The sequence below is a fragment of the Vulpes lagopus genome, chromosome 11 (genome assembly GCF_018345385.1).
Source record: "Vulpes lagopus strain Blue_001 chromosome 11, ASM1834538v1, whole genome shotgun sequence".
Lineage (NCBI taxonomy): Eukaryota > Metazoa > Chordata > Mammalia > Carnivora > Canidae > Vulpes > Vulpes lagopus.
Genome location: NC_054834.1, coordinates 84,978,167 through 84,990,867, shown reverse-complemented (window position 1 = coordinate 84,990,867; position 12,701 = coordinate 84,978,167). Strand labels below are relative to the sequence as shown.

The 12,701-nt window shown below is 47.0% G+C and overlaps 1 protein-coding gene across 2 annotated transcripts in view; it reads left to right on the top strand.

Annotated features, from left to right (window-relative positions):
- Positions 1-4,306: 4,306 nt before the first annotated feature.
- Positions 4,307-12,701, top strand: part of LOC121471383 (lymphocyte antigen 75) — a 127,257-nt gene continuing 118,862 nt past the window's right edge. For both annotated transcript variants that reach the window (XM_041722103.1, XM_041722102.1), the window contains exons 1-2: positions 4,307-4,440; positions 11,146-11,517. In XM_041722103.1, coding sequence (XP_041578037.1) covers positions 4,347-4,440; positions 11,146-11,517 — 466 coding nt within the window. In that variant the 5' untranslated portion in view covers positions 4,307-4,346. The remainder of the gene's footprint in view (positions 4,441-11,145; positions 11,518-12,701) is intronic.

The window sequence follows — 12,701 nt, the reverse complement described above, 5'->3', positions numbered from 1 at the left end:
TGCCCCTAGCCAAAGGCAGACGCTCAACCGCTGAGCCACCCAGATGTCCCTGATGCCAAGTATGGAAGATGTTCAGCAGTGGGAAGGTTTGTACACACTGCTGGGAGTGTGAACTAGAAAGCACATTGGCATTGTCTAATAATGATGATGATGTTGAACATACCCTATGCTCTAGGAATTCCACTTCTAAGAACACACTCTCAGGAAAATCTAGCCACGTACAGGAGACATGTACAATAACATTCACAGAAGCATTGCTAAGTATAGCAAATTACCCAGCTGGAACCTACTCAAATGTCCACCAGCAAGAGAATGCATAAAGTGTGCTTTATTCTTATACTGGAACATTGCATAAAAAGGAGCAAACTATAGCTACATACACAAGTGAATACACAGATGAATGTCATAGGCATGATTTTGAGCAAAAAAGTACCCCAAAAAACTTGAAATGATTCCACTTACATAAAATTCAAAAACCTGCAACATTATATAGACTATTTAAGGAATGAATCATCTATGGGGAAACTATAAATGAAGGAATGATAAACAACTCTGAGGAGGGGTTACCTCTGTGTGCAAGAAAGGTGGACATGGTCAGGAGGAGGCCCAAAGCCTAGCTACTATTTTTTAGATATGATACATTTTATATTTAAAAACTTCACTTCGAAGACCTAAAAGCTCATGTTTCCTCTTCCTAATTGTGACTGGGAATAAAATAATATACTCTCACACATTCATGCACGTTCTATAGTTAGATTTCCATTTTGGTATCCTCATTTATGGCTATTAACCTTGGCCTAGTTATATCAATCTTGTCTATGTTGCCTCGGTTTCCACATCTGTAAAATAAGGATGATAATAGTTTCTTCATAGGATGATTATCAGATACAAAAACACACCGGAAATGCTCAACCCCATGGCCTGGCACCCAGCCAGTGGCAGATGTCTGTTATTTTGCTCACATCATTGCTTCAGTCCATGTAGTGTCCTCCCCACCACCCCTATCTACTGACCATTACTCATCCAAGGACATTCAACATAGTGCCTGAAGACCCTCCCACCCATCCACCCCAGCTGACTTCTCCCTTTTTTAAATGCCTAAACTTCCTGTTGCCCGCACCGGACATTTACCATGTATTTATTTATTCATTCATCCTTTATGAGGCACTTACTGTGTATTTATTCACTCATTCATACAGCAAATCATGGGTCAGGTCCTGGGAACATAGAAGTGCCTAAACAGACACTGCCTTCATGGGTCCTGCAGCCTGGAAAGGGAGCTAGACATTCCACCAGTGAGGGAGTGCATAACTCTTTAATCCAGCTATGCTAGGTGCTATCAAGACAAAGTGTGAGATGCATTGAGAATCTATCACAGAGGAGGCTGACTTAGACTGTAGAGTCAAGAAAGATTTCTTTAAGGAAGTGACATTCAAGGTAAGACTTGAAGGATACACTGCTTTCTATTGTCACCATAGGCAACAAATATTTATTTTTTTTAAGGATTTATCTATTTATTCATGATAGACTTAGAGAGAGAGAGAGAGAGAGAGAGAGAGAGAGGCAGAGACACAGGAGGAGGGAGAAGCAGATTCCATGCCAGGAGCCTGACGCGGGACTGGATCCCGGGACTCCAGGACCGCGCCCTGGGCCAAAGGCAGGCGCTAAACTGCTAAGCCACACAGGGATCCCCAATAAATATTTATTTAAAACATATAACCTACATGGAGTATCAGTGCACATGTAACTACAGAAAAAATAGAGTAGTCCCTCCTTACCCATGGGAAATACGTTCCAAGCCTCCAAGTGGATGCCTGAAACCACAGATGGGACCAACCCCTATATATACTATGTTTTTCCTATACATACATACATAACCATGATAAAGCTTGATTTATAAATTAGTTATGGTAAGAGATTATGACAATATACTGCAATAAAAGTCATGTGACTCTTCTTTCTCTCTCTTTCAAAATATTATACTATATTCATCCTCCTAGTGATGACGGGAAATTATAAGATGCCTACCTGATGAGCTGAATGATGTAGGGACAGAGTTTTACCTATTGACCTTCTGACCACATATCAGAAGAAGAATCATCTGCACTGTAGTTGACTGAGGGTAACTGAAACCACAGAGAGCAAAACTGCAAATAAGGGGTGATCACTCAAGCAGCAAGTGACTAGAATGTACAACATTATCCAGATGTTTAGAATCCCCAAAGGTCAGGGTTTTTCTTAGAGACATTTTATATAAAATGTGAGATTTGAGCAAAGCCTTAACTGGAAAGGTAGAACTAAGACAAGAGAGGGAGGCAAAAGAGACATTTTAGATATATTACATATATATATATATATATATATATATATATATCCATTTATCCATATGGATATATGGGCAGAGATAGGAAAAGGCAAGACAGGTTCAGACAGGTGGCTTGAACCAAGGAGTGACATAGGAAGGTGACTAAAAGTAAAAGTTCAGATCATAGAAGGGCTTGGTTTATCCTAGATAGGTTTTCTTTCTGTATTATGGGTTTCTTTGAGACTCTCATAAAAACCCTGGACTTCTTCTCTTTCTCAAAAAAAAAAAAGTTTTAAGTGTATTCGTAAATCTGTATATAATTTCAGGGGTTCACAATCCCTCTGAACTCCCAGTTAGCACTGAAAGGATGCAAGCAGAAGAAAGGTGACATGTTCCAGTGTTTAAGAGTGTTTCCTTTGCCTAAAAGGGAAATTACTGGTAGGAAGGTCAATTGAGAAACTATTTCAACATAATGAGAGCAGGAGTTCTTGTAGGCCCTATGCAAAAGGGGTGGCTCTAGGAGTTCATTAAGTAGGTAAACTAATATTTATTGAAAGCTTACTCTGGTACTCAGTGTAAGAAGGTAAAAATGAGAAGATAAGAGCACTGCCCTCAACTAGCTCCAAGCTGGGCACGATCACCAAGGCAAGCAGCCGTAAATGCAGAGGGAGTCAGAGCAGTAGCAGATTGTCTTACTCAGAACTTTCCATTGGCAAGTTCTAGAGAATCAAATCAATGTCGCTGATATTATATTCAAGGCACATCACAAAACAGCCACAACTCACCTCTCTGTTGTCATTTCCACTTAAGCCTCTACCACGACTACTTCCAACACAGGACTCAGCGGGCCGGGCATTACTGGACTGACCTATCCTGACACTACTTTTCCTGCAGGTCAGTCACTATTTTTCTCCAAGTAGCTTTGCACGGTCAAATTCCTATGCACCCCCAGAGGCCCAGTTTGGGTGTTGTCTCCCTTGAAGCTTTGTCCAGTCTCCCCGTTCATTCTGCTCCGAGTTAACTGTGTGCGGCCTCAATAACACTGAGCAAGGGAGGGATGTTGTCTTTCCATCTCACCCTGGGAGGTGCCCATCCCTGTGGTGGCAGGTGCTTAGTATCCACTGAGCTGAAAGGCCCCGGCAGGGAGAGGATGGAGCCAAGGCGCATTTGGGAGCCACCGTGAAGCCTTGGCGGCTGCAATCAGAAAGGCAGCCTAAATGTCCTCCCCTCGTGGAAGAAGCTGCTCAGGGGACAGCAATGCAGGTGACTCTGGGCACACATCATGTGCCTTTATGGGGTTTGAAAACATAGGACATCTACGACCAGGCAACTAGGGTCAGCCTAGCTACAGGGGCTGCAGACGCCACGGGGACAGGATAAGTGTCACTGTCACACCGCTGGTTTGTGATGCAGACAGCCACATTTCTACGGGATTGTTATTAAGAAAAGAGCTTACTTGCAAAAGTCAGGTGCTTATGTGGCTTAAATCTTTTGGAACTATTGATTGTAGGGTCCCTCGAGTGGCTCTTGCTTTTAATTCTTTAACAACTGCAGGTGAAACTGCAGCGTGCCATTACCTCGCCTTTGCTTGCGCTATCCAGATACACGGCCGCAATCGGGACACCTGGATCCCTTGGCGTGACCGCAGCAACAACGCTACGGGCGCAGGTTTCCGCCTTTGGGGCACGAGAGGATGTGGGTGCCCTTGCAGCGCAGTCATGCAGGGAAGACGTCCTCCCACGCGGAGGTGCGCTACCGGGACCCAGCCCTGACTGCACCCACCCCGCCCACCAGGGCGTTGCCAGGTCCTGCGCGACACTCGGCTCTCTCGCTCCGCGCGCGCTTCCCGCCTCCAGGAGCAGAGCCGGACTCCCGGCTCGCGGGCGCCCCGCCCCGAGGCCCCGCCCCGAGGCCCCGCCCCGCCCCGCCTGATTGGCGGAAGGCGGAGGGGGCGGGGCCGGGCCCGGGAGGCGGGCGGCAAAAGCGCCGGCGGAGCGCGGCGAGAGGGTGGGTGCCGCGTGCGCCTGGGGACCCGCTCGGGATGGGGACGCGCTGGGCGACCCTCCGCCGCGCGGCGGAGCTCCTGGTGCTCCTCCTCAGGTGCTTCCGGCCGGCCGAGCCCTCTGGCCGCACAGGTAACCGCGGGCGCGCCAGCCTGCCGGCCGCTAGGGCCCTCGACGTCGTCGGGCCCGCCGACTTTCCGCGGTCCGGGTTAGGGCTGCGCTTCGGGTCTCTTCCCCTCTGCTTTCCACGGGAGGGGGCTGGAGCCCAGCGAGTGAGCCGAAGGGGAGGGCCGGGGAGAAGGCGCTCCGGGGCTTTCCGGTGCAGGGGGGCGTGGAGGGGAGGGGGAGAGCATGGAGGGGAGGGGGAGAGCGTGGAGGGCGGGGGGGGCGGGGAGGGGAGGGGGCGTGGAGGGCGGGAGGGACGTGGAGAGCAGGGGGGAGGTGGAGGGGCGTGGAGGGGGGACGTGGACGCCAGAGGGGCATGGAGGGTGGGGGGGACGTGGAGGGCAGGGGGGGAGCGTGGAGGGCCGTGGGCCGTGGAGGCCGGGGGGGGAAGGGGGAGAGCGTGGATGGCGGGGGCGATGTGGAGAGCAGGGGGGAGGTGGAGGGGGCGTGGAGGGCGGGGGGCGTGGAGGGGAGGTGGAGGGCGGGGGGGGGGAGGGGGAGAGCGTGGAGGGCGGGGGACGGGGAGGGGAGGGGGCGTGGATGGCGTGGGGGATGTGGAGAGCAGGGGGGAGGTGGAGGGGGTGTGGAGGGCGGGGGGCGTGGAGGGGGGACGTGGGCAGCAGGGGGGAGGTGGAGGGGGCGTGGAGGGTGGGGGGCGTGGAGGGGGGACGTGGACAGCAGGGGGAAGGTGGAGAGCGGGGGGGGGCGGACATGGAGGGCGGGGGGGGGGCGTGGAGGGCAGGGGGCTGGAGGGCAGGGGGGCGTGGAGAGCAGGGGGCGTGGAGGGGGGACGTGGACAGCAGGGGGAGGTGGAGAGCGGGGGGGGGGGACGTGGAGGGCGGGGGCGGCGTGGAGGGCAGGGGGTTTGGAGGACAGGGGGGCGTGGAGAGCAGGGGGGAGGCGGAGGGGCGTGGAGGGCAGGGGGAGCGTGGAGGGCGGGGGGGCGTGGAGGGGGGACATGGAGGGCAGGAGGAGGCGTGGAGGACTGGGGGGGTCGTGGAGGGCAGGGCCTTTTTCGTGCTGAGGGAGAAGAGGCCACTGTAGAGAAGGCGCACAGCCCTTTCTGTGCAGGTCCCCCCGCTTCCTTGTCCTCTCGCCTCTAAAAGCTGGCTTCCCTGGAGTAAAGGGCTCCCCAGGACCCCCAAACCCCATCCAGCCCGTCTCGCCCCTCCCTCGCCTCTTGGTCACCTGGGCCACTGCGTGCCTAGAGGAACTGTCTACCCACAGCGCCAAGGATGATTAATGATTCCCCGACTTTGCTCCGCGTTCGCCAAAGGTGCACGTCAGAAGGAAGTCAGGTTAAGCCATGTCTTCCAAAGTGACCATGATCGTAATTCCGTTATGATGCCCTCCCCGAAAGCCTTGAGCAGCGATCCTTTCTTCTAACTGGCTTATCAGCTCCCAGACCCCCCACCCCACCCCCAGGAGGCCCAGGGCTGCAAGTTCGAGCGCAGGTCACTTGTCCGCAGACCTCCTTCCTGCCTCTGACTGCGGAAGCAGGACCAGGAATAGACTCTGCGCTGATGCTCTGGGTAGTGCCAGCCTCACCATCCCTCCCCCCCCACCTCCGCAGCAACCGGGGTTTGCTTTTACTTTCTTTTTGCCTTGGCAGAAGGTGCCCCAGAGGACTTTCTTAGTCGCGCTGCATAGTGGGCAGTCAGTGAGCCATCACCACCTACCTCTTCTGTTAACTTTGCTGTATTGAGGAAGTAAAAGATGCACAAGGAAGTCTTTGAAAACGGTAGGCTCCTTGTGGCTCTGATTTTCTCCTGGCAGCTAAAGTGGATTCCTGCCAGATTTAGACTTTTCTCAGAGAGTGATAGGAAGAAGCTTCCCAGGTATGAGTGACATCACCCCATCTACATCGAGGACGTTTTAGTGAATAATGTCCTGATTCACGCTGCTTGAGGGGTGCGAATCCCCAAAGCCCTTCACTGGCTGTGAGAATTCTCTTCCACCTGCCCCACAGTCCAGGGAGAAAAACCTCACTGCCACGACTAACTACAGTCAAAACACACTAACCTTTCAGTCACCAAAGTCTTGGTTTCCCTCTACCTACTTCCGGTTTAGTCTTAGCTGTTTTGTCTCCCCTACAGAATTCAAGATTAAGGATTAATTTTTGCAATCTCTCCAATCCCTGGCCTTTCTCATCAACCCAAACCAAAGAGCACCAGCTTAACTCCATTATCCCTGCACAAGGTCCAGGCAGGTATTTGTTTTCCTGCATCCTTCCTTACCCTCAGCAGCTGCTCTGGTCAGCTTACATGTACTCTCAGACCAGACCTTGTGGTCCCATTAAGGGAAGCGCTGGAGTTTTGAAACCCCAGCCATTTGAGTAACTTGTTTGGCAGTGTGTCAGCTTCATCATACTGGTAATGGCATGTACTCGGTTACATGTATGCAGCTAGGTTTGTGCGGATAGTCTGGGTTGCTCAGTTGCTGAAGGAGCTCTTCTGTGTCTTTGGGGAAATGCCAATTGCTTAGTTTACTTTTTTGCTTCCTTGGAGAGCTAATAGCTTGAAGTAAACCAATCCTTCTGGGACTCCTGAGGTTCTTACCAGCCCATACCACCCAATCTGAACCCCAAAACTTTCTGACTCCTAGTAGACTATCATGGATCCAAGGTCACTTCCAGACCTGTTTTTGAACTGGCAAACCCAGACTTCTGACTCTTCTACTCCACTTGTACAGTCAGCACACATGGTGGCAACTCCACAAAATACTTAACATTGGGAGCTGTAGAAGTTCCCCCCTAAAACTAAAAATGCTGCAATCTTCATCCTTTGCCTTCATCTCCCTTTCCATTTGTCTGTGATTATAAAATGTTGCTGTTCAACTTCTCTTTGGAATGTGCAAGGCTCTTTGGTTTAGGTAAGAAAAAGTTACCTAATGATTAGGCAATAAGAGATAGTTTTCCTCTGATGGGTATGGCATACTAAAAATTCATTTTCAGTATATTTCGTTTCAGACACAACTAGAATGTTTATGTAAAACGTAGCATATAAAACTTGCTACTAGGGATGCTTCTTTTTATCAACCTCTGCCTTTAAGATTTGCCCAAATATTGTATGTGGAAGTAAACATTAAAATTCCCATTTAGGGGAAGCCCTGGTGGCCCAGCAGTTTAGCACCACCTTCAACCCAGGGCATGATCCCGGCGTCCTGGGATCGAGTCCCTCGTCGGGCTCCCTGCATGGAGCCTGCTTCTTCCTCTGCCTGTCTCTCTGCCTTTCTCTCTGTGTGTGTCTCTCATGAATAAATAAATAAAATCTTTAAAAATAAAATAAAATTCCCATTTAGGACCAATATGAGGTAACATGAACAAGATGCAGTCATGCTCTGTAATTAACTTTTCAAAATGTAATACATTCCTGAAATATTTTATATACCCTTATTTAACACATTTTCTTTAAGAAGTAATTGTTTTCAATCCTTCCCACTCTTCAATCCACCATCTCAATAGGGTCGCAAGACTCAGGCAGACTGAACAGCTTCTGCCAAGGGTAAGGAAAGATATGGGGAAACACCATGAGAAGACTTATGTATTATTTATGAATGCATACACATACATTATGTATGAAGGCTAATAGCAAGTTTCCTTAAATCATATCAATAATTAATATTTGTGCTAAGTGACCACTATAGACATCAAACATTGTACAGACTTGGTTAAAAGACAGATTTAGAATAAGGCAAGTATTTATGACCATAGATGTTTCAATTAGGTAAGAAGTTTGGCAGCTCCTTTTTTTTTTTTTTTTAATGATAGGCACACAGTGAGAGAGAGAGAGGCAGAGACACAGGCAGAGGGAGAAGCAGGCTCCATGCACCAGGAGCCCGACGTGGGATTCGATCCCGGGTCTCCAGGATCGCGCCCTGGGCCAAAGGCAGGCGCCAAACTGCTGCGCCACCCAGGGATCCCGGCAGCTCCTTTTTAACATAGCTTATGCATGCTACTCCACACCTCTCCTGTACACTTTCAGAGTTTCTACAAGCTTGTTAAGTCTATGGGTGTCCCAGAAGTAAAACATATAGTAAATGGGAAAGAGTAAATTTTCTTTCCCTTCCAAAGAGTATGAAGTGTCACTGTTCCCTAAGTCCACATGCCTGATACTAAAAGGATTAGAATGACCTAAAATGCTACTAGCATTAGCATGACATAATAAAGTTGTGGACATCTGTTCAAGAACAATATACAATGAACTTAGCAAAGACCAGTAAAACCTGCAAGGCTAGGGATCCCTGGGTGGCGCAGCGGTTTAGCGCCTGCCTTTGGCCCAGGGCGCGATCCTGAAGACCCGGGATCGAGTCCCACGTCGGGCTCCCGGTGCATGGAGTCTGCTTCTCCCTCTGCCTGTGTCTCTGCCTCTCTCTCTCTTTGTGACTATCATAAATAAATAAAAATTAAAAAAAAAAAACCTGCAAGGCTAGGAAAACTGTTGTCTTGTGGAAGGCTACAATGTTACTACTATATACTATCTAATATATATATATTTTTTTCTTGCTTTTATCTTAGATTTGAAGATACAAAAACCCTGGGGATAGTAAGTGACTTCCCCAAGGTCCCCCAACTGGTAGCTGAGATAGGTCTTCAGTCTAGGACCCCTAAATCCTTATTCCACTGCTTCTACTATACTAAGAACTGTAGCTAATCTATTGAATTCTGCAAAGACTATTTGAAAAGTCTAAGAACTTCAAACCACAAAGGTAGCAAAGCTGCTGCTAGCCTAGTTCACCTATCTGGGTCCAAGGGGCATAGAGCAGAGTTTCCAGAAAAGAGAACAATGAGACCATAGGGCAAGGGAAGGGAAGGGAAGGTTCCAGCAAGGGTGGTGGATGCCTGCTTTCCTGTGGAAATTTCCTGCAGTAATTCCGGATACTTTGGAATGCGAGATTTATTTTGGAGAAGTGAGAGAGAATAGTTTAGGAGAGAGAGAATACTTTGAGAGACCCTCATGGGTCTAAGTGGATATTAAATGTGTGGGAGAAGGACATTGGAGAAACTGTGAGTGATAATCTTCTAAGATAGTATGTTTTCCTTTTTTGTCATCTGCCCTCCTAAATTGTGTCCACAAAGTAGAGAGTGGCAGAGAAATGTCAAAGAAAGAAGAGTGAAGGATGGAAGCTAATATGACAAAGACACCTAGCTGCAGCCCTGTGTGATATTTTAAAATACAGATTTGAAAGCAGAAGTAATTTAATGTTTTACGGGATTTTGTGGTTGTTCCTATTGTTTCTCTTGTTGTTGCCGCTGCTGTTTAAAACAAAAAAATTCTCTTTAATTTCAAGTTCAATCTGAAACTTGACTTAATTTTATAGTTACTATTTATATGGTGAAATTTCCCCTCAAGTCCTTGGTATGAGAATTTTTAACTCTGAAAGCCTGTGAATTATTATTAGAAAAGATATTTAGCGTTAGTAAAATCAGTGTTTGTGAAGCTGGCATCAAAATGAAAGTGCTGTTTGGGAACTAAAGTTTTATAGGTCCTTCTGCTGAACCCTTTGGTTCATTGACAATGATTGTTTACATTTGTCGAAAATATTTCAGTTTTACTCTCACCAACATGAACTTTTGTGCTATAACTTCAAAAAATTTTTCTTTCTAAAAGCACTGGCCAAATTGTTCAATTGTAATTTGTTGTAACACATGTGAATCTTGTTCCATAAGCTCAGGTGTGCATGAAACAATGCATTGCTTATTTTCATAAAACCAAATTAAATTTTATTCTGAAGTCCTATTCTACCAAGTTAACAGAACTTCAGTTTCTATCATCACTGAAGTCTTCCCTAATTCATGGGAAACTACCAGGGAAATATTCAGGGAGATCTCTCCTTTAGCCTCTAGCTTATACTCGATGCTTCTGAGTTTTCCACTGTGCAAACCTTCTGGGTGTTGGATTCTGTATCTCAGCTGATTTCTGGAGCCTAGGCTCAACCTCCCTTCATGATCCACACAGTCAGCAGCCCCCTGGGCCCCTCCTCACAGACTTCCCATCATGTTCCTGAAGGTATGATGGTGGAGCTGACCATGGGTCCCTCCTATCCTCAAAATCCAGACCTTCATTTCCTCTCATCCCTTTACCCCACTATTCTACTTCTGCCCCCTCAGAAGTTTCCCCATCTCCTCTGAGACAAGTTAATGCCATGTAATAATTTACCCTGTCATAGTAGCTAAAGTATAAGCAAAGCAGAACTGCAGCCCTGAATAGGTTCTCAATATTTTTCATTGACCTTAGACCACCTGTCTAAGGCAGATGAAAACTAGAAAGCTTCTTTATATCATTAAATAAAGTATGTGTGGGAAGATATTTCATGGAATAACAATAACAAATATACATATTATTCTAAGTGTTTTACGTATATGAGCTCATTTGAACCTCACATCTACCATATGAAGTACTATTTTACAAAAGAGAAAACTGAGGCATAGTGGTTAAATAACTTGCCCTGATTGACATGAGTAATAAGTAGCAGAGGCAGACTATGAACCCTGGCAGACTGGCTCCCTGGCTACCACTGTCCTCTGACCTTGTGTAGTACACTGCAGTTGATAGAGTTTGGAGGCTGGGAATAGTCCAATGGTGCTCAGACTCATCAGCAAGCAGGGGACAAAGGCACACTGACCACAGAGTTCAGAATCCTGAAATGTCTTCTTTGACTATCTTGACTCAGGCAATGATCCATTCACCATCATCAGTGAAAACACGGGCAAGTGTATCAAGCCACTGAATGACTGGATAGTAGCGATGGACTGTGATGGAAGTGGGGACATGTTGTGGAAGTGGGTGTCCCAGCATCGGCTCTTTCATTTGCAATCCCAGAAGTGCCTTGGGCTAGGTATTACCAAACCCACAATTTCCTTGAGAATGTTCAGTTGTAACTCCAATGCCTCACTGTGGTGGAAATGTGAGCACCACTCTCTGTATGGAGCTGCCCAGTACCGACTGGCTCTGAAGAATGGACATGCTATAGCAAGTACAAATTCATCTGATGTCTGGAAGAAAGGAGGCACAGAGGAAAACCTCTGTGACCAGCCTTACCGTGGTGAGTATTGGAGAGGGACTTTAAATCATTTGCTGTTGTGTTTGGTTAATGTGACATTAAACATGAACAATTGATTACAAATAAAGTCATGCATTGGTAAGGGAGCTAGCATTCAATTCCGGGCACTGAGCATTAACATTGAGCTACCTATGTGAGATCGGTGCTAGTTTTCCCCTTTTACAGGTAAGGCTAGAAGGGATTAGGTGCCTTGTCAGAGATCACACAGTCACTCTGTAGTAAACCTGGGGTTTGAAATCTCTATGATACATGAGCATATGTATTTCCTATGATTACATTCTGAACTGCAAAAGAAAGGAAACATTAGAGTAACAGGAAATCCTTCATACAAAATGAAATTCAAATGACCTAAAGAAATCAAACCTATTCTAAGGTTAAAAAGAAAAAAAAAAGGGCAGCCCAGGTGGCTCAGCAGTTTGGTGCCACCTTTAGCCCAGGGCCTGATCCTGGGGACCTGGGATCGAGTCCCACGTCCGCCTCCCCAAAGGGAGCCTGCTTCTCTCTCTGCCTCTGTCTCTGCCTCTCTCTGTCTCTCATGAATAAATAAACAAAATCTTTAAAAAAAAAAAAAAAGGAAAAAAATAAAGGAAATGTATCTCTCTCCTTGCCTACAGATGTTTATGTAATGGAAAAACTTTAAGACCTCATGTGAGTTTATTTTTATTTTTGGCATGGCTGTCACACTTTGATGTTTGTGTTTATGATTTTAAGAGCGGACTTTGCTTTCAAAAATAAATACAGTTGCTTTCAATTGCTTTCAAAAAATAAATACAATTGGCCCTTGAACAATATGGAAGTTAGGGGTACTCACCCAAAAGCTAACTACTAATAGCCTACTGTTAACTAGAAGGCTTACTGACAATGTAAACAGTTGGTTAACACGTATTTTGTATGCTGTATGTATAACATACTGCATTCTTACAATAAGGTTAGCTAGAGAAAAGAGAATGATATTAAAATCATATGGAGAAGCGCCTGAGTGGTTCATTCAGTTAAGCATTGGATTTTTGGTTTCAGCTCAGGTCATGATCTCTTGGTGGTGACATCAAAGCCTAAGTCTGGCTCTGCACTGAGCATGGAACTTGCTTAAGATCCTCTTTCCCTCTCCTCTGCCCATCCTGTCCCCACTTGCACATGACATGTGTGTCTACATGTGTGTGCTCTCT